The following is a 22,378-nucleotide window of genomic DNA, read 5'->3' as shown; positions in this document are numbered from 1 at the left end:
ATGTTATAATGAAGTTTGAGAAGTATTGATTTAGATCACAGGCTCTAGAGCCATACTGCCTAGATTTGAATCGTGGCTCTTCCAGGTTATTTAAAGTTGCTGTATTTCTCTATACTCATCTGTAAAATAAAGAGGATAATCTCATAGGATTGTTTCGAGGATTAAATGATGTAGTATATTTAAAACACTTAAGACAGTTCCTGGGCCCAGTGTAAGCATTATATATTTTAGCTGATAAAATTGTCCTTCTATTATTCTTAGCCTAATATCAACTGAATTTTATAATCCTGTTTTGTACTTCTGTACTTTGTTGTTCTTATGGCCTTCAGGAAACAAAGAAATAATTAATGGTGAAGTTAGGAAACTTAAAGCATAAAGAAAAATAAAGATAGCAAACAGAAACTGTCCATATCTGTTATCTTAAGGATAAAACAATTTTATGTGAGATATTTCACTTAGTTCTTCTCTAAGGTAATACTAAGACTGAGCTCAGGGCAAAGATTCAAAGTGCTTTCTGTATGAATATATTACTTAAGGACCTCCCTTTTAGATATCTTTTAACTACTGATCACTTCAGTGGAATATAGAATAATTTTTTTTACATTTAGTTTTTCACTTTGAAACCCAATCCACAGTACTTCAAATCCTCTTGTAAAGTGTGAGAACATAGGGATAGGCTTTTTAGACCTAGTAGGATTTTAAGATCAGAAGACTTTAACCACTACAAAATCACTTAGGTTTTAAATCATCTTGGAGAGGTTTTTGTTTGTCTGTCTGCTTGCTAATTTATTTAAATGACTGTATGTTCCATTCTAAATTCTTTTGAAAAGAGATATTGTGGCCCCATATAATTTGATGCAAGTTTCTTTACAACATATTTGCACAGAAATATTCCCGTGATCTCCATCTTCACTTTGTTGTCAAGTAAGTCGTTAGGGATTGCGTGTTCTTTCCATATTTTTATATCACTATTTAGCAAAAAAAAAAAAAAAATCTCTTGGATCAAAGCAGGTTGTTCTGATGGCTAACCAAAATAAATAAAAGCATACCCAATGGAGAGACTTCCAGGTTTATATTTATTTAAGGATTGTGTCTTTTTTTGTTGTTGGTAGTGACTGGTTGTGTACAAATGATTGTACAGCCTGTCAGAAACTTTGTCTCCTCACCCTACCCACCTGCCGTTTGTTTTTTCTCCTGTGCATCTTAAGCAAGATAAAATTTGTAGCTTTTTCATGTAATTTTTCTTCAGCTATAAGATGTTGTAGTTCTTCTTTACCTGTAGTTTTAAATTAAATGTTTAAATAATAAAAACTTAAACATTTAATTATTCAGATTTTAGGCTATCAGTAGAAGAAAAGCTGAAGAGTTTACACTTACTTTTGCAATTTCATTTCATCTGCTTTGTACATGAGTGTCTGGTTTCAGTTTATCAGCTGTCTAAACTACTAAATGTACTGCTTTTGTTACAGACATCTATGTTTTTGGGATTTTTTTTTTAAAGTTTGCTTTTTTTGCTTTAGAGTTTTTTATTTTCTAAGAACTGACTAAAGCTTTCTTATTTCCATCTGCCATCCATTTTAAATCTGCTCCTTCCCTCTTCATGGATTATAACCCTTACCCTAATTCTGCCTTTACACTTGTTCAGGATCACAATCTGCTAATACCATTGGTGGTAAGAATCTATAGACTTTATGTGTGCATCTGTTGTTTGATCACCTATTTTCATTATCAAGAACGGGTTCTATTCAGCAGAAATTCTTAACATATAATATTCCATCATTTTATAGCCATAGGGGGGCAAAAATTGCCAATTATGATTTTTCTTTGGCCTGTCTATTTTATTACCAAAACCCTGAATTTTTAAAATTATCCATGTTGATTCCACTGGTGTAAACATTCAAAAGCAGAGGAGCTTTAATAATATTACTTAGGGACTTAAGGCCTTGCAAATATCTCATAAGAACTATAAAACAGTAGCTTGAAACTAGGCAGCGCAAGAGAAATTAGGTATCCAATTTCAAGTTTTGCAAATTAGAATATTTTCTAGTAGCATGCTATTCCCTAGGTACATCATGCCCTTTTTCATCAACTCTCTGGTTTTCTTAGAAGAAATAATTAGCCTTGGTAGTTCTTTGCTGGAGAAAGAGCCTAGATATTTTCTTCTAAAGTATAAATCTTTCCAAAATGAGTCATAGGCACTGGAATTATCACACGGTTGGTGGGGATCGGGAGGCATTAGAGAACAGAGGGTAATGATTAAAGCAAAATGACTGCTGCCAATTTTATTTTCTAGGAGAGGACATGAATTTAAATATATAGAGAGTGAGCTTGCATAATTTTGATAAATTCAATAAATCTAGAATAGGTGAAGTGGTTACTCTGCTTCTATACTGCATGTTTCCTCTCTGCTGAATAGACCCACATTTCGAGGAATTCTCCAGTCTCCTATCAATATGTCCACCTCCTAAATTTATATTAGTTTTAACAGAATACCATATTATATGTGTTCAGTTCATTATTTATACTTTTTATATTGTTGCAAGTGTTCCCATAAAATACTCCATTGGCTTATCTTGCATTGTGAGTTTGTGGCATGTTGGGTGTTTGGATATTTTGGTGTGTATGTTTAGTTTAGACGCTGCATGAAGAAAATAGGTGCCTTATGAGTATCCTTAAGGTTATAACTGAAAGAAACCTGATTTAAAGATTCTTCGCCTAAAACATCATGAAACAATTCAAATGAGCCATCATTTTAAAGTAGACTTGCTTAACTTCCCTACAATAATTTAGAATTCCTTCCACACAAATAGTAAATTGTTAATTTCATTGGAAACACTGCTGTGTTTTACAGTATTGCTATCGCCAATGGAAGATAACTTTCATTTTGTGTGCTGGTCAAGTTTAGGAATTAAGCGTGAGTTTAAATTGTATTCAGTAAGACCATGCCAAGAAAACTATAGCAAGGATCACAGCTCAGCAGCCCATGGACAACATCAAGCCTGCCTCCATTCATGTATTATTTGGTCTACACAACATGATAAAAATCAGGAAATTTCAAAGCTTTCATTTTTTAAAAATCCCAAAACCTGGCCTTTATTACCTCAAGACAGAGGTGGCTGGAACTAAAACGTCACCACTCCCTTCCTTACATACACTCAGTGCTGCTCTGTCATTGACATCCCCTTCCTGTCCCCATTGGCATTTGAATCTTTAATCTTTGCTCTGTGGAAATAAAGCATAACTGGGTAAGATTATACAAGGTGAGCAGTGACTGCCCTCTTGGTTAAGAGAAGTGCCCAACTAGGGGGAAAAGTTGCTTTCATGAAGATTTATTTAAGTATAAGTTTAACTTTTCTGTAACGCTATCACTCAGAATCTAGAGTTAGATTGTATCTTGGAGTTATCTAGTTCATTTGCCCATTCAACGCAGACATAAAATGTTTTCATCCACAAGGAGCTCATCACCTTAAAAGTTAACCCATGGAATCTATTTTAAAACCATGTTTCTTAGCTTTTTTTTGACCTTTGCCCCAATCTCTGAGATTTTGTCCAGCTCCCTCTCTCTCTCATCTCCCTGACTGTGTATCCTCTGCGGTGCAAGAGTGAAAATCACTAGTTTGGAAAGGGTGTGACTTCTTTGACATTTGCCCGTTAGTCCTGTTCTACCCTCAGTACTTCTATTTCTAAATCTCAGACTGTGGCCACCCAAGATCCCTTTTTGATCCTGTTTGAAGGCAAATAGCAAAAAGCAAATTTCTTTTTCAGCTGGCCCAATTTTGTAAACATTTAAAATTTGATTTTGTAAAAATTTTAAAATATACATAGTAGCAAGGTAGAGAACTCTGTTATACCCATTCAGAGGCATTTCCGTAGGCAAACTGTTTAACGTGAAGCACATTTTCATTATTATATTCTTGACAAAAATAATAGCAGTAATAGAATTATTATTTTTTTTCCTTTTTAATATATAGCTTTAGCCATATGAAATGTATTATCAGATAAGTTATATCTTTGGAAATCTTTTATACTATTTATATTCTGTAAATCATAATAGTGTTGTCCTTATTGAACATAGCATTTTATACCCGCAAAAACTCAAAATATATTTTGTGTGATTTACCATTCAGTCCTAGTATATATAGTATACCTTTTTTTTTTCCAGGTTACAATTATATATGTCTTCCTCAGTCCATTTCCTTTGAACTTAGAACTTGCCATACTATCACAGTTTTCTCAGATGTGTTTCTTGAATTTTTATCCTTTCAACAATTCTCTTGGAGTTCATATCTTAACATTTGTATATGTGTTTGGCGTTCAGCTGGCAGCCGGTCTGGGTCTCCAGGAAGAGTTCTGACCACGACAGCCCTCTCCACCGTGACCTCTGGTGTTCAAAGAGTCCTAGTCAATTCAGCCTCAGCACAGAAGAGAAGCAAGATACCACGGAGCCAGGGCTGTAGCAGAGAGGCTAGTCCATCTAGACTCTCAGTGGGTAAGATTTTCTCTTTGAGACTTGAGACCTTTTCTTTCTTTTGTATTTCAGGCTTTGGTAGCATTGAAGACTTCAGTTAGGCACTTATAAGTTAGAGAGAAACAACTTAAAATTCAAGAGAATTGAAACATACGTTATAAATTGAATTAGATATCTTATATCCTGAAAGTGTAATTCATTTACATTTTAAATCTTTTTATTTGCAGCCTTTTTATTTTAGTAAAATACTATTTTACCCTTCTAATCTCAAACAAACTAGGGAACTGTAGCCAAGAAATTTAACTGTACTCCTGGTAATGCTTTGGCAAGAATAATTTCTTCTTAACCTTAGAAAAACTTAAGTTATTGATCAGTTTTTAAGAAAAAAAATAAAACCAAAATGTCAAAAATGCAAATTCTACCTTCTGTTTTCTCCCTTACTGTGCTGCCGTTTCTGCGTACCAGCCCGAAGTAGTCGTATTCCTCGACCAAGTGTGAGTCAAGGGTGCAGCCGGGAAGCCAGTCGGGAGAGCAGCAGGGATACAAGTCCTGTTCGCTCTTTTCAGCCCCTCGGTAAGTATTTGGGCAGGTGTGAGATGCATTGCTTTCCCCTTGTGTTATTACCGTCTGATAACTTCAGATACCCTGGATTTAGCTTTCTTCGTTGACTGTGTCTTTGCCGCTCTCTTTTCTGTCTTTTTGAGGAAAGAGTCAGAAGGAAATTATATGTTTGGGAAATTCCTTTGACATTTACTTGTCTTAAATAAGCAAGTCAGACATTGTATAAACAAATTGCTTTCATAATCAAGTAAGTATCACACAGATTTAAACTCCAAAATATTAAATTCAAGATTTTTTAAACAAATAAACCTATACAATTTAAAGATAATGTTTAAATATTTACTCTCAAGTGAAATATGGACTATTTAGTTTGGTAAAATAAATACTTTTGTCCTTTCAACAGAAATATTGACATTTCAACTTAGATATTTAACTTAGGTTACTAGAAAGAGTGCTGCAAAATAATATATGAACTACTTATTAAGATGAGAGAGATTAATATTTTTATAGTATTTTATAGTTTATCGTTTCCCATATATTAACTTATGTTATATCACTGCTGTAAAACTTCTGTCCCTGATTATAGAGACTGTATTATGAACTTGATTATAATAGTATATTTACCTTAGTTATAAAATATTAGATGATTTTTTTTTTTTCTAAACCTTTAGTATTTTAGAATAATTGGAAATGCAGAATTTTTTACATTGAAAATCTTCAGGGCCGGCCCCGTGGCTTAGCAGTTAAGTGCGCGCGCTCTGCTGCTGGCGGCCCAGGTTCGGATCCCAGGTGCGCACAGACGCACTGCTTCTCCAGCCATGCTGAGGCCGTGTCCCACATACAGCAACTAGAAGGATGTGCAACTATGACATACAACTATCTACTGGGGCTTTGGGGTAAAAATAAATAAATAAAATTATAAAAAAAAAAAAAAAAAAAGAAAATCTTCAGAATTTTTGCATGGTCCTTCATTATTTTAACTAGTACTTTGTTTATATGCGCATACCTATAGCAATGTCAGACTTTTTCTTTTAATTCCGTAAAATGTAGATTACTTTATTACTTAGAGAATTGCTCTTCAGACTTTGTGACACTTAAGGAGAACATAGTTCTACTCATCACCTATTAGAATTATTTTCTTTGATAGACATGTTAGTGTGGAATTTCTAGAGATTAATTTCTTGTTCTCTGGGCCATTTGGGTCAAATATATCACTAGGCTGTCCTGTACTGGCCTAGAAAATCTCATTGAGCCAGGGACACAGACAGGGATATCCTCAACCCTTGTTGTTAATTTTATTTATTTATTTATTTATTTTGAGGAAGATCAGCCCTGAGCTAACATCCATGCTAATCCTCCTCTTTTTGCTGAGGAACACTGGCTCTGAGCTAACATCTATTGCCAATCCTCCTCCTTCCCCCCCCCTCCCCAAAACCCCACTAGATAGTTGTATGTCATAGTTGTACATCCTTCTAGTTGCTGTATGTGGGACGCAGCCTCAGCATGGCGGGAGAAGCGGTGCGTTGGTGCACGCCCAGGACCCGAACCCGGGCCGCCAATAGCGGAGCGTGTGCACTTAACCGCTAAGCCACGGGGCCGGCCCAACCCTTGTTGTTGATGTTCCAGTCCCAGGTGCCAAAGAGTTTCCCTTTCTGTACTTTGCCAGAGATTTTTTTAGTTCATATACGATAGTCTTAGTCTATAGAGTGTCTCTGTATGTGTGTATGCACATGCACACACCACACACATACATATAGATACACATATGTACCTGGTACATCCTTATATATATATATATGTTTAAAAAATGAAATAAGCCCTACATTTATATAAAATAAGCATGCCACCTTGAAGAACTGAAAGAAGTGGAGTGGGTGTGTGGTAGTTTAAGAGCACGTGTTCTAGGGTCAGATGGCCTACCCCAGCTCTGTAACTTTTCTGTACCTGGGTTTCCTCATCTGTAAAACTAGGATAATAATAGCATGTACTTCCTATGATTGTTTTGAAGACACTATAAATGAAAGACCTCATGAAAAAATCCCTCAGGGCAGTGCTTGGTATACAGTGAGCACTTAATTATCATGGTCATTGTCACTGCCACCACTACTGCCACTGCTAGTCTTCCTCCTCTTTCCCCTGAAGCTCTAATTGCTTACCTAGAAATAGTTTCATTATACTTTAGTGACAAGGGTCTTAGATTTTTTAATGGTATTATACTTGCATTTGTATAATGCTAATACTGAGGAATTATTAGAAATGTGAGATATTGAGAAGAAACCAAAATGTGTTTCTGTACCTTTTAAACCTGTACAATAGTCAGAGATTAGAGGAAATTTATAACCAACCATTAATTACTTAAGAAATAAACATTGTTAGTATGTCTCTTTTTAGAGGTTATGTTGTCTAGCCATTAATTTTCTAGATTCGTCTCAAAACCTCCATTTGACGATTTAAATCACCTAAATTTTATTATTACAGAAAGCAGTTTTCCTGATTCTAATGAAATATCCTATTTGGGTTAAAGATTATTAAACCTTTTAGTCATATAATTTTAGAAGAATTGATTTTTATAGCCCTTTTATTTACATATGGATACCCTGTAGTAAAAGTAGCAGATTGGCCCTGTTTGTTACACAGGGAGGAAGAATAGCATTCCCAGAGATCAGGTCATCCTCCCCATTCCCATTTTCTGCTGTATTTGCCTACATTCTCATGTCCTTTTGTTTGTTTGGTGAATCCTTTTCTCACCTCTGACTTGAATATTGCCATTTAGCAGATAAATCGCATAGCTTGCCATCCATTCAGTTATAGCCAGGGCCAGTGTGAGGGCGCTAAAGCATCAGAAATAAATCAGAGCTGAGCAAAGCTGAACTTCTGTGGAACATGCACCCTTAGTTTCCATTTATTTCTGGAACCAAGATTCAAAAAAAGGCTTATCGGGGCCGGCCTGGTGGCATAGTGGTTAAGTTCACGTGCTCTGCTTCGGCAGCCGGGGTTTGCAGGTTTGGATCCCCGGCGTGGACCTGCGCACTGCTTGTCAGGCCATGCTGTGGCAGGCGTCCCACATATAAAGTAGAGGAAGATGGGCACGGATGTTAGCCCAGGGCCAATCTTCTTCAGCAAAAAGAGGAGGATTGGCAATAGTTGTTAGTTCAGGGCTAATCTTCCTCACAGAAAAAAAAAAAAGGCTTATGTTATTACAAGCACATAAGTGGTGCCTCTTACGTGTTCTTTTCAGCAGATAACTACTGCTTACATAAAGTTTTTCAGAGATTTTCGTCCATTAGGCATTTCCATATTGATTCAACTCTTTCTCACCATTTTAGAAATTATGTCTGTTGGGTACAATTAAAAGTAACTGTATATTAGTATGTTTTACTAATGATACAATTCACCTTTTAGGGTCTGATCGAAGATTTTGTGCAGCATTCTCTCTGTTTAATCCTTTATCTCAATCATTTTGAAGATTTTCTCATTGATTTAAGGTCATATGGCAAAGGAAAGAGTGATTCATGTAATAAAAGTATTTTAACTACTCTAATTAATATATCTGAAGAAGAGTAACTTTTAAAACAAGAATAATATATTTAATTAAATATTAAAATGAATTTTACCTGGCTTATTTGTTTCTGTATGTAAGAAAAAGATTGATTTTATGGTGTTATGAAAATCAGGATTTTACGCTCTAAAATTTAAAATATGCTGAATTTAGGGCCGGCCCTGTGGCTTAGCGGTTAAGTGCGTGCACCCCGCTGCTGGCGGCCCGGGTTCGGATCCCGGGCACGCACCAACGCACTGCTTCTCCGGCCATGCTGAGGCCGCGTCCCACATATAGCAATTAGAAGGATGTGCAGCTGTGACATACAACTATCTACTGGGGCTTTGGGGGAAAAATAAATAAATAAATCTTTAAAAAAAAATAAAATATGCTGAATTTAAATTTAGAGAGATATTGCATAAATATAGGGAAATATGTTACACATTTCCAGGTTTTTTTGATTAAATTATTAACATTCATTTTTCTGATGTTCAAATGTGCCTTGATTTTAAATAATCTACTGAATGCAGAACTTATATTCTGTGAACCATTATGGAAAATGTTTATGTTAACATAAATGAGGTATGTTATCTTTTGAACAATGTGAAGATGGTATGTGTACTGTTTAAGAGCAAAGGCCTTGAAAGAATACAGATACTGAGGTGTATCACTTACTGGTATGTGGCTTTGATCAAATTAATTAATTTCTCTCTATGCTTTAGTTTACCCATCTCTAAAATGGAATAGTTATAACTGCCTCACTGGGTTCAGGATTATAGACGATAGGATTATTATTGGTTACTAGTTACCATAGTGGTTTTTTTTTTAAACTACAGTGTTCATTTTTTTGTTCCATGCTTGTACTTTTGACATTTCCTTCCATTTGAGTACTTGCTTTTTTGTCTCCTGTGGGCTTATGTCTGTCCTCTTAGGTGTAAGATCTGTTGTGTGTCAAGGATAATATTGCAGTGCTCATGTTCAGTTGCCCTATTTGGCAATATTCTGATCCCTAACAATTAACAGTGATACCAGTGTTAACTAACTCTCCTTGCCTGACTAGTGCTGCCACTATTCCGTGTTTCTGTGGTAATAGATGAGGTTTGTATGGTCCTGTTATTCCAGCCTCCAGACACCATTCCAGATCTACTGGTGCCCTCTACGCCCCCGATGTATATGGGGCCTCAGGTGAAGGATGAGTACATTTTCACTATCATCTGTGCATTCATCTCAAATTTTTGTCCTTTTCAGTTTCCATTGAATAATATTTATGTTTTAAAATCGATTTGTTTTTATTTAAGTTTAATTTCTGGAGAATAAATCATTTGTGTTTTTTTTATTTTCCCCCAAGTAACTTTTTCTCCTCTAGCAACCTTGTTTGAGCCTTTTTCTCATGGTAGATGGACATTTTTCTTTTGTATAACCTAAGTTATGTTATTTCTAAAAATAGAATTGTTTTATGTTCTCAGTTATGTACTTCATCTTTGTACGTATGTTTAAAAAAAAAAAAACCAAAATGGTGGATGAAGTGTTTTAATTGTAGATGATGGTGTAGAAAGTAGTTGATGGGGGAGAATTCATCTCTGGTTTGTCTTTACATACCTCAGAATGTCTGGCGCATAGTAGGTGCTTAACAAATATCAACTATGTCTTAGTTATAGAATGAAATCAGCCTATCTTGAAGGAGGAAAGAAAATAATTGGAGAGTTTTCCTTTGCAAATTCCTAGTGTGGCTTCATCGAGCTCCCTAATCATTACTGGTTTGAGGATTGATCTTTGTTCTGGGCTCACCCATATGGATGAGATTTGCCTGACTGATAGAGCTGGATTAATTACAGGGCTATAGACTTGCAAGCCCTTAGTTGGCCAGCCATGATTTCTTCTGTCTTCTGATCATAAACGTATTGTAGCTACTATTCTTTAAATTTATTTTCCACACATTGTCAGTAATTTTAATTGCCTTTACTATTTCATTTGACCAAAAACTAAAACCCAGTAAATACAATATTGCTTTTAAAATGCTTTGCCCCATTGGTTTTTTTTTCTCCCCTTAAGGATCTTAAAGTTTCCTACCTGACGCTGTTAACATTTGAGACTCTCTCAAAGCTGTTTTCCTTCTTCTGATGAATTAGGTCCAGGGTATGGCATCAGCCAGTCGAGCCGACTATCATCTTCTGTCAGTGCCATGCGAGTCCTGAACACAGGTTCCGATGTGGAGGAGGCGGTAGCAGATGCCTTGGTACTCTTATCCATTTCCTTATCATTATAGATGTTCCAGTTATGAAACTAATGTGTGAGTAAGCCAGTTCACCAGTATGGAAAAGGAGATGGGAAAATTCTTGTGGATTAAATCTAGGAAGATCAGATGTGGGCCATGTAAAAAGCAGAGCAGTATAATTAATTCTCGATCTTTATTAATTGGTCAGAATTTTAAGCCAGAACCAATAGTAATTGGTGGGATGTCAGGAATATAAATATTGATATCTTTGATATGGTGATGTGTTTTATGCACTGTAGTACACAGAGAATAAGGGTAGATAGATTAGTATATAAATATGTACACTGCAAGCATATAGTTTCAAGGCTAGCTTAACCTTTAGTATTCAGGGATTGTTTTAGTTTGGGGTAGGATTTTGTTTAATCTTTACTTTTTTGATTTTCTGAGCTGAGAGAAAGTACAACTTCAAGACAAATTATAGTTAAGATATCTTGGGCCGGCCCCGTGGCTTAGCGGTTAAGTGCTTGTGCTCCGCTGCTGGCGGCCTGGGTTCGGATCCCCAGCAAGCACCGACGCACCGCTTGTCCGGCCATGCTGAGGCCACGTCCCACATACAGCAACTAGAAGGATGTGCAACTATGTCATACAGCTATCTACTGGGGCTTTGGGGGAAAAATAAATAAATAAAATTATTTAAAAAAAAAAATGATATCTTCCTGGCCTTTATGCTTGACACATTAAACAGTAAGGTTTAAAAACATAATCTACAGATCCGTGATAGTTTGTCATAAGAGTGCTGTACATATATCACTGTTGTTTTTCTCACTTAAAATTATGAAGTTTCATTTGAAACAGTGACTGTAATTAGCTTTTGCCAATTTCCTAAGTCAATTCAGTATGACACTTCCTCTTTCAAATTATATTAATCCTCTGTTTGAGAAGCATTTACTCTGTTTCTTACCCAGGACTTATAAAAGGACTCATCTTTGTTTTGAAATAAAAAAATATATTATGCCTTTTAAAACTGTAGATCATATCTTAACCAGTCTTGATATAATACAATTTTTGCCACATAGATTTGAAAAACAAGTTTTAAAAAATATTTGTTGTCGTAGCTATAATATAAAAAATGAAATCAATGTGTAGTTCTGCTCTAACAATCTGTATGTGCTGAATTTTTCCTTTTACCTCAGTCATTTGATTATTTTTTTAATAAATTAATATAACTAAGTAGGAACTTTGTTCTCTTGGGCATGGGATATATTGTTCATATCTTGTTCTGATGATATTAAATCAGTCAGATGTTTTAAATTTACTACTCCTCATCCATGTATTTCCCAAATTATGTTTTCTGGTTTCTTTTTAAATGGATGATTTACCAGTTAAATTCTGCTCACATAAATTTTATGAATTGAATGAGTTATTCTTGAACTATTACTTATAGTATTGTGTTTGAATTATATGAGGAATATTTAACTACCAGGGCTAAAAGCTGAATCCCAATAATTTGATTCTGTCTGCTTCCATTATTTGTATAGAATAAATATTCAAGTTATAACTATCAAGTTTTAGGAAAAGACTTTCCAACTATTAAGCCTAATTTGGACCTGGGGGAAAATTATAGAGATAAAATTAACTTTGGAAACAATGAAAGGATCCAAATAGGAAGAAGACTTGAGTTTCTTTGGGAAAATTGGTTATGGGAATATTTTTGTAGTTTAGATATTTCTCTTTGGACTAAAGGATATTGGCAAGATTAAAGATAGTCTGCTAATAAGCAGTTCTTATGTATCTATATATTAAAAAACTTAATGTTTCTGGTTATGGGCATTGTTTATGCCTACTTCACTGTGCTGTTTAGCGAAATGTTCTTCATTATTTTCAATTTTTCTCTTTAAAAATTTACTGCTCTCAGCTCTTAGGAGACATACGGACTAAGGTATAGACATTGCTATTTTCTGACATCTTATGATACCATAACTTTTTTTTTCTCTGCTTCATCAGTTTAACAGATGATAGTCTTCTATAAAAAATTCATGTAGAAGTAATAAAATTCTTAGACGTACTTCCATTTTTCTATACACGTGATTATCAGTAGGGAGAAACTACTTGAAGAGAATGTCCTATGGAGTTCTTGTCCTTTAAGTCTAACTACTGCTTACAAATGAGATGATGTCATTCACACTGATGTCTGGAACAAAACTGATCCTGGAGCCCAATACAGGAAATATCACATTATTGTCATTCTAAATTAAGTTGATGTTTCTAAATCAGTATGAGGCATTTAGTGATGGAAACATCACTATAAAACTATTTTGAATTAAGTTCAAGTTACAGTTCTTTTAGATTTTAGAGTGTGGAGAATTTATAGCCACCTGTAACTGTTTTAAATTATTGTGCTTAACATATTTCATAGAAATGTCTTTCACCAGCCTAAATTCAGATATCAGGTACATAAAGATTTGTTTCCAGTTCTTCCAAGTAAATCTCAAATTAGCTTTTTACTCTCTCTCATTTCACTTTTAATATGCAAGGTATAATTAGCAGTTAAATAATGAACTTTAGATGTAAAGAAATTGAAGGAATCTAAATATCTTTTCTCGTATTTATTGAAATAAACAATATAGACACATTGGGAAAAACATGGAAGAGTTTCAAGGAGCTTCTCTCTTAAAAATGCTAGTAAGCAAAACAGGTTCTCATCCTTCTTCATCTGTATTTTACTTCTTTAGGAGACAGGAGTGTTGGGTACAAGGGAAGAAAGAGTGGCAGCAGAAGTAATAGCGGAAGTAAAGGGAGAATAGAGAGAAGAAAGAGAAGGTAGAGAGACAGGAAAAAATAGAACTTACATAGGAGAAAACATGTTTTTTCTGATCCATTCCCATCCTTTAAAAACGTAGTATTTTCTTCTTACCAACTCAAATTTCCAGTACAGTTTCTGTTCATTTATACTCTAGTAGTTCTTGGTTTTCCATGAAAAGGTGAAAGAAAAAAAAAAAACCCACATTTTTGAGCTCTTTCCACTTTACATATCTGAACTTCCATATAGTCTTATTCTGCTTCTACCACTTCCCATAGTTAAAGAATATTTCATCTTCTACTAACTTCTAAAACATGTTTTCTGAAGAAAAACTAAATATTGATTTTTTTTATTAAAATGATTAGCAGCATGCTTTGCACTGATTTTAAAACAAAAACCAGTCCTTTTGTGGTCAGTAGAAATTGTGAAATACCAGTATATTCTTTTAGCTACTGCTAATGAGAGGCTTTATGTATGACAGAAAAAACCAGCTCGAAGAAGATATGAATCATATGGAATGCATTCAGATGATGATGCCAACAGTGATGCATCTAGTGCTTGTTCAGAACGCTCCTATAGTTCTCGAAATGGTAGTATTCCTACATATATGAGACAGACAGAAGATGTGGCAGAAGTCCTCAACAGATGTGCTAGTTCCAACTGGTCAGAAAGGAAGGAAGGCCTCCTCGGTCTGCAGAACTTGTTGAAAAATCAGAGAACGCTAAGGTAAGTGTGTTGTCTAAAAATAATTGTCCTGGGGCGGGCCCCATGGCTTAGCGGTTAAGTGCGCGCGCTCCGCTGCTGGCGGCCTGGGTTCGGATCCCGGGTGCGCACCGACACACCGCTTCTCTGGCCGTGCTGAGGCCGCGTCCCACGTACAGCAACTAGAAGGATGTGCAGCTATGACATACAACTATCTACTGGGGCTTTGGGGGAATAAATAAATAAAAATTAAAAAAAAATAAAAATAATTGTCCTATCAGGTTAGCACTTTTTGATTTGATTTTGTTTCCATAACACTTTAGAGATGCTGGTATGGGAACAGACTTGTCCTGAATTCAGAAGGTGGCATCAAAATATTTTCCCAAGTTTAGCACTTCCTAAAGCAGTCCTTTAGGATTATCTGTACTATCACTACTAAAAATTGTTTTTAATTCACTTGCTCTATTTAAAGAAACATTTTAAAAGGAAACTTTTATTCACAAATAGACGTTAAATGAAAAATGTTGTTAATTTTTAAAATTAAAATTAATAGTAAAATGCACATAATATTAAAGCTGACCGGTTTATTAAAATTCATTCCTGATAAGTTTTTCAGTGAGAGGAAAGAATATTTATGCTCACTCAAAAATGAAGATGTATTCTTAATGTTCATGTAATATGTGAATCTTAGTGTAATATGAAATGGAATTGGAGTGAATGTCTCTAAGGACAGAAGTTTGTCTTGGTTTTTAGTTTTTTTGGTTTGGCTTGGTTTCCTTTCCTAATGGCTTTTGCTTGTTTTTTTCCCCTAAATTCTTTATTGTCTTTATCTGTGTAATGTTTTAAACCTCTATAGTCTACCCCTTTAAGAACCTAGTTTCAGGTAATTTGTAAGTTTGAGTATGATGGAAAATAGAGAGCTACTTCCTGACTTGATACCTGAAATGAGGGTTTGATTTACTAGCTATGTATTGAATTTAGGAAGTATTAGAACTAAATGTTTATCTGTGTGATACCTAATATATTTTAATGTTTGCATATCACACTTCATGAATCACTGCAATAAATCATCATAATATTGTTCCCAACCCCATCAAGATTAGGTTAATATTAGCTTCACTATATCATTTTAAATGACAAGGGAGTAGGCATATTTAGAAAGATTTTAGCTCTCAGGTGGCAGAATTTAAGAAAACATCTTAGTATTTAAAAGGATAAGCTTCGTATTCTGGGAATGTCATTTGTACAGTTTCCTCTGTCGTGCTACATTAATGAAATATGATTGTATTTCTTTTCATATAACTTTCAACTTAATAGTGTGGATTGCCACAGAATTATTGTTACCTTTGATAAATTTGTATTTAGCCCTAACTAGTAATCCCACAAATTTCTCGATTTTGAGGGCTGATTTTTTTAGCCGTTTTTTTTTTAAGAAGCCCAATTATATGTGAGGTTACTTTTAAATGACTTCTTCCTACAGCAAGATATTAATTAGCCACTTTATTATTTTGACAGTCGAGTTGAACTGAAAAGATTATGTGAAATTTTCACAAGAATGTTTGCTGATCCTCATGGCAAGGTATGTTTTAGTATTTAAGATTGTTTACTCTCCTACAGGGTGTCATTTGTATATTGCCTAAAAAAGAAGTAAAATAATAGCAAAGAACTTTGTCATTTTTGTTTTATTATTGCCCTAAAATGGTAATAATCTTTTCAAACATAATTGAAATTAAGTATTTGCTATCATCCATAATTTAGAAGTTGCTCTCTGGTAACCTTTTAAGCTTCTCCAAAGAGAGATTGTCTAATACTATAAACTGAAGGATATAGTAACAATCACAACTCTTATATAATTAGTCAGGGTGAGGGTTATTTGTATTACTAAAACCATTTTACTATTTGTAAAGGAAGTAATTGGGGTAAGTTGAAAAAAGTGTTTAAGTTTTTATTTAGTTTTCTTCTGTGATTATTACAACATTAATGGCTTTAGCCATAGTTTGGTGATAATATAGAAGAAGAAGCATTTTGTATATTGAAATAGTCCATAAAAATTTTCAGAACATTCAGAAATTAAAATTTTTAATATTCATTAAAATATATTTGATTAAGTACTTATGCATAATCTACATGTATACTGTGAAATTTTGGTTTGTTGTAAAATTAATTCATTTATTCTGTCTTCAGCAATGTATTTGGCAATGGTGAAACTTCTTATTAAAAGTATCTTCCTTTAGGACACCAGGTGTCTATATGAAAATTTCTAACCTAAATGAGAGGGGAGATGTGGAAGGGAAATTCTAAGAAAAATCTTAATGAATTTCACTTTACTTTTTTTTATTGTCTTCACTTTATTGTTGCACATATTTCCTCATTTTTTTTTGATATTTTCATTACTTGTGACACACTTAAAGATATTAAAATCCCACTTTATACATAAACTAAAATCCAGCTAAAGATTATGAATTGCTTATACTTTACAACAATAATTTTCAAAGATTATCCTCTATCAGAAGGTATATTTATTTTATCCAAGAATGCAAGATCTCATTAAAGACAAAGATTAAAATACTCTTGATAAGCAGTTTGTTTACTAAAATTTTTTAAAGTTTATAACTTTCAAACTGAACATGTGGATAACTACCATTTTATACTGATATTGCCACCACTAATTACAGCTGTAGGACTTGCTTTACTGCAAAAATTTCTATAAATTCTTAACAAGTATTAACTGTTGATATTTTTTGTTGGCAGTATAAGACAAAGGACAAGACAGTTGTGGTCTGGGTGGACCTGTTTTATTAAATGATATTTTAATTAATAATCTATACAACTTTAAAAAATAGAGTTTTAAAACATCTTCAATAAGGGATATAATTCTTCCCTACTGGAAGGTATAAGACCAAGGCTGGATTATTTCTTGAAGTCACGGTTTTTGACTTTTTGTTAGGACAATAATGCAATTTAGTTAGATGGTAGGATTTACACAGTAATAAAGAGAAACACTTTTTTAAAGAGTCCCTTGGAGATCAAATAGGAAAGCTGAGTTTGATATTGGTAAAGAACTGAACCAAGCACAAATGTTTGGCCTCCCTTAATAGCTGTGGAGAACCAGCTATAATCCTCCCCAGAACTGTCAGGAAGCTAACTTTTTGATTTTTCTCCATAGGGTTTTATAACAACATACAATTTTTATTGACCCATCTAATTTTGTTTGTTTGGTTTGGTTTTTGGTTTTTTAGTTAGTTCAGTGAAGACAGATGTAATGGGAAGACTTTTGTTCATTTATGTTTGTTTGGCTTTTATTTGGTTATTGTCCATCAGAGGTTCTGCCAGTAATGGTATTCATTAAGAATAAACTGGATATGTCACCATACTGTGCTGAGTGTAAAATGTCCGGGTTTGATTTGAGTTTTTGTTTTATATCCTGATATTATTAAAATAGTAGATATACCCCCCTTTTTTTAAATGTGTTTTTATAAGGTACCAACAGTTCCATCTTCAGGATCAAGCAACTGCTTTTGATTCTTTTCTTTCCAAATACAATTTTGTTCTCTATCAGGAGTCAGCCATTTTTTTTCTGCAGAGGGCCAGATAGTAAATATTTGTGGACCATTATCTCTGTCACAACTACTCAACTCTGCTGTTGTAGCACAAAGGCATCCCTAGACAATATGTAAACAAATGAATGTGGCTGGGTTGCAATAACACTTTATTTATGAACATTGAAATTTTAATTTTCATATAATTTTCATGTGTTACTAAATAGCCTTTTTCTTGTGATTTTTTTTTTTTTTTTAATTTTATGAGGAAGACCAGCCCTGAGCTAACATCCGATGCCAATCCTCCTCTTTTTTGCTGAGGAAGACTGGCCCTGGGCTAACATCCATGCCCATCTTCGTCTACTTTATATGGGATGCCGCCACAGCATGGCTTAACAAGCGGTGCGTCGGTGCGCGCCCAGGATCTGAACCGGCGAACCCCGGGCTGCCGCAGCGGAGCACGCACACTTAATCACTTGTGCCACCAAGCCGGCCCCTCTTGTGATTTTTTTAAAAAAAACATTCTTAGTTTGCAGACCATACTTTTCCAACCCCTGTTCCAAATGATCAACTCTTAGTCATTGACATTAAAATAGAAACATAGGTTCAAGAACCTTTACTCATGGAGCTCATGCCACTGGTTGAAAGTTAGGACTGTTGAAGGGAAACAATGTACTGGCCCTTGCTGGGTGAAATCAGCCCTGTGTATTTCTGCCATTCTCCATTTCTGATCTGTGATTTTTGTCTAAGTGCTCAGTGCTACCTGATAATCCTCTTCCTCTCATCTTTCTCTTCTGTCCTCCGTGGAGACTGTGTCAAATAGTCTCTCTCCTCAAAACTCCAGCCCTGTTCACCTCCCCACCCATCTCACACCCCACGCATATGTCCTGGTCTCTTAGCGTACCGAGAAAATAGAAGCCATCCAGCAGAAACTCCATTTCCTACCTCCAAACTGGCAAACTTAACTACACATAAACCCATTCTATCCTTACCTCCTGTTGAAATGGACAGAGGTGTCACCTTGAAGCTGTTTTAGCTGCATATATATATCCTATTTTTGTTAATATGGTCTTATCTACTTGGTCTTCCAGGAATTTCTCATAAATTCCAATTTGCTGATTGACATCCCTTTTTGTTTTTCAACTTTGTCATAAGTTTATTCAACATATCTTTTCTGTCATTTTAAGGAATGTGCTATGGGAGAGGAGGAAGAGATGTGTTTTCTCTTCTGTTTTGCCTGATCCAGTCTCCTCACACCATTTCTTTTACTCTTCTTTTCAGACACCTATTCCTCTGCTCGTTTTACTAATGTTGGTGTTGCTTAGAGTCTTGCCCTAGGCCCTCTTCTTTTACTCTATACCTTTTCTGAAGCTTAAGTAACCACTTTATCCTAGTGATACCCAAATACGTGCTTCCAGCCCATATTTTTCTCCTGCACTTACTTAGTCACATGCCTGTTGGTCATCTTCAACCTCAAAACTGTTCATCCTCCTGCATTGCTTTATTTCGTTAGATGAAACCACCATCTCCTCGTTGCTCAAGTAAAGAATTTGGGCATCATTCTAGAAACTTCACTCAATCCTAATTGATTCAGCCTTCTGAACATCTCTCCATTCTCACTGCTAATTCAGGGCACAATCGTCTTTTGCCTGTCGCACCACCTCCTCGCCTCCTGTCCCTAAATTCTCTTCCATGCTGCATCCTTGATTAATCTTTCTAAAAGGGAAATCTTCTCTATTAGCTTAAAACCCTTCAGTGACTACTCATTGCCCTCAAGAAAATGTCCAAACAAAGCCTATCATTTCTGTTTGTCATCCCCTCCTCACTCTCAACCCAGCCTAAACTATGTTCATTTCCCCAAATGTGTCATGCACTTTTCCTCCTGGCCTTGAAATATGCTGTCAAGAACATTTCTCTTTCTTCCTCAAGCCTGGGTTAGCTCTCCGCTCTGAATTGGATTCACTTATCTGTAACCTCAACTATCCTGAAAGCTCACAGGGCAGAAGCTGTCTGAAGCCTTGCCCCCAGAATGGGCCATAGTGTTTGGGAGACACCTCATACCATGAGTTTGGTTGGGTACGTTTTCCCATGTCCTTTTACATTGAAGTCAGCATTTCAGTCTCTGTATTAATAGCTCCTAGATAGTAGCTGGCTTTCCTGGTAACTGAAAGTTGTTCTCACTTCTCCCCAACATGATTGAGACCACCTGCTGTTCCTAGCAGAAACTGGATACTTAGAGAAGCAGATTGTGAGCAGCAGCCCCATCTCCTTTCATCTAGGATCACCTTCTCCAGCCCCTAGAATGTTTCCCTTGTGTATACTTTAGAGTAAGAGTCTGAGTCCAACTAAAATGTCAAGCAAACTCTGGTATACAGTGCAGACATCCTAGAAAGGAAGAGCTAGAAAAGAGCTCTTTCTGAATGTAGTTGAAATAGATACTGATTTTTTTTCCTGGGACAGGAGTAATGTGATTGGTAAATACAGTTTGCAAGCTGAAATTATTTGATGTCTATAACTTGATAAATAAACTTTTTTTTACTTCAGATACCAGTGTGGAATAAGTGATCCAACCACAATATATGTATGACAGTAATTTAGACCATAAAGCTGCAAATGTATAATTTAAAGCCTCTTAATATTTTTATAAGAGAGGCAGTACAACACAGGATAACAAGTATGGATAGTGGGGCTAGACTGCTTGTGTTCAAATTCTACCTCCAACACTGATAAGCAGTGTGTGCCTTGGATTCCTAATCTGTAAAATAGAGTTCATAGTAATCGCCACCTCATAAGACTGTGAGGATGACTAAATGCGTTAATATATGTAAAGCCCTTAGAACACACCAAGCACTATATAAGTTTTTAAAAACTAAATTTAAATAAATTTGAAAAATTAAGGCATTCAGTGCAGATTTTTATTTTGACTGCTCTAGGCCCATTTTTCCCTCAACTGTAAGGAGTGTCAGATGCCAAAAGCTATCCCATATCGTTCTGGCATTTGACTCTGAAGGAACTATTTGAAAAGAGCCACCTTCACTGGAGTGCATGCTTTGAATTGGCATTTTATGGTCTGTGTAGTCCTACCTCTTGAAGCTATGCTTTCGAGTCTTGAACAGCTAGGGTAGGAATTTAATCTGTGGCTAAAATGGGACACAGTTGAGTGCCCTGCTTAGAAGGTCACGTCTGGTCTCTTGAAGAGTGTTCTGAGCAGCTGAGCTGCCTGCAGTCCTAAGATCAGGAGACCATAATACACATCTTACCTGAAGAATATAAAAAGTTGTGGTATAAACAGTTACTTTTTACCTCGAAACAGTAGTAACTGTTCCAAGCTTCCACAGAAGTAATTTAACTTGTGAATGTATTGCTTCTGAGGAGGGAAAAAAGATAAAGAAAAGAAAATTTCCAGAGATTGTGCTTTGGAAGCAAATGTTGGCACTGTTCAGAAAGGGGAGCAGGTGTCTGTTAGTCTTAGATTCTTTCCAGATGTTGAGCCTCAAGGATAGTAGAGTCTGGAAAAGAAGGGGGTTTTTTGTTTGCTTTTTGTTTTTAAATTTCTTTGGCAAGGAGGTGAGAGAGAACACAGGAAAATCACGTGTTCTTCCCACATACTATTCATTTAACTCTTGTTTTAAAAACTATTTTGAGTTTATCATAAAACTTTGTAAAACATTTGTCACTTTTATTTTCTGAGTGTTTTTCTTCCATACAGGAACTTTGCATTGATGGCGACTAATTTGTGTGTTTTTCTTTTTTTTCTTTTTTTCTTTTTGCATGCTGTCCCCTGTGTTGGAACTCTCAATAGAGAGTAAGTTGGTTCAATATTTGTTGGAAACCTAACTTTACTGCATGACTGTGAAATTAACCCTTTTTCTCTATTTTCTCTCCCAAAGAGTTCATGCAGTGTTGGACCCTTTGCAATCCACAAAATGCTATTTGCAATTATGCAAACTGTCATTCTGTTTGGAGATGTGCTTTTTAATCTACTAATTAATCTGATTACATTCTTCTATATTTGATGACTGGCACACCTAAGATATAAGTGAGGTTAATAAAAGGCTGCCTCAATTGTAATAGCTCAAATATTATAATTCTTTCCCATTAAGTTACAGTTGTGCGATATGTGGGATTATAAATTGATTCCATTGAAGGTTGGGTCCATTGAATTATTAAAAAATAATTCTCAAGTTTCACAATTATTAAAAAAAATTTAGTTCTAACCTCCCCATATGTACTTTGTAATATTCTGTTAATGTCATTTCTTAAAAGCAAACAGCGGTTTACGGAGCAGTGATTGTCAGCTTCCTCTTCTGAAATCAAATGTTTAGCCCTAGTATTATATTAGCATATCCACTTTCCACTTTCTCCTTTAGTCATAGATAAGGAAATGGGACAATATCAAGATCTGACAGTGAACTCTTTGTGATAGGGCAATCAAGTAAGAAATTTTATGTGAAATTTCCAGTGTATATTTTGGATAGATATATATAAGCCTATAGATTTTCGTTTAGTAAATACCATTGATAGGATATAAGTATTTTGAAAAATAATAGTACAA

General features: G+C 35.2%; 1 protein-coding gene across 4 annotated transcripts in view; it reads left to right on the top strand.

The window, feature by feature from the left end:
• CLASP2 (cytoplasmic linker associated protein 2) overlaps nt 1-22,378 on the top strand; it is a 170,822-nt gene that overhangs the window by 109,946 nt on the left and 38,498 nt on the right. For all 4 annotated transcript variants that reach the window (XM_087430684.1, XM_087430682.1, XM_087430683.1 and 1 more), the window contains exons 20-24: nt 4,319-4,489; nt 4,934-5,041; nt 10,697-10,803; nt 14,064-14,308; nt 15,800-15,863. In XM_087430684.1, the coding sequence (XP_087286810.1) occupies nt 4,319-4,489; nt 4,934-5,041; nt 10,697-10,803; nt 14,064-14,308; nt 15,800-15,863 (695 nt within the window). The remainder of the gene's footprint in view (nt 1-4,318; nt 4,490-4,933; nt 5,042-10,696; nt 10,804-14,063; nt 14,309-15,799; nt 15,864-22,378) is intronic.

This window comes from Ceratotherium simum, chromosome 5 (assembly GCF_057802395.1).
Source record: "Ceratotherium simum simum isolate JZ-2026a chromosome 5, ASM5780239v1, whole genome shotgun sequence".
Lineage (NCBI taxonomy): Eukaryota > Metazoa > Chordata > Mammalia > Perissodactyla > Rhinocerotidae > Ceratotherium > Ceratotherium simum.
This window is presented reverse-complemented; position numbering and strand designations above follow the sequence as displayed.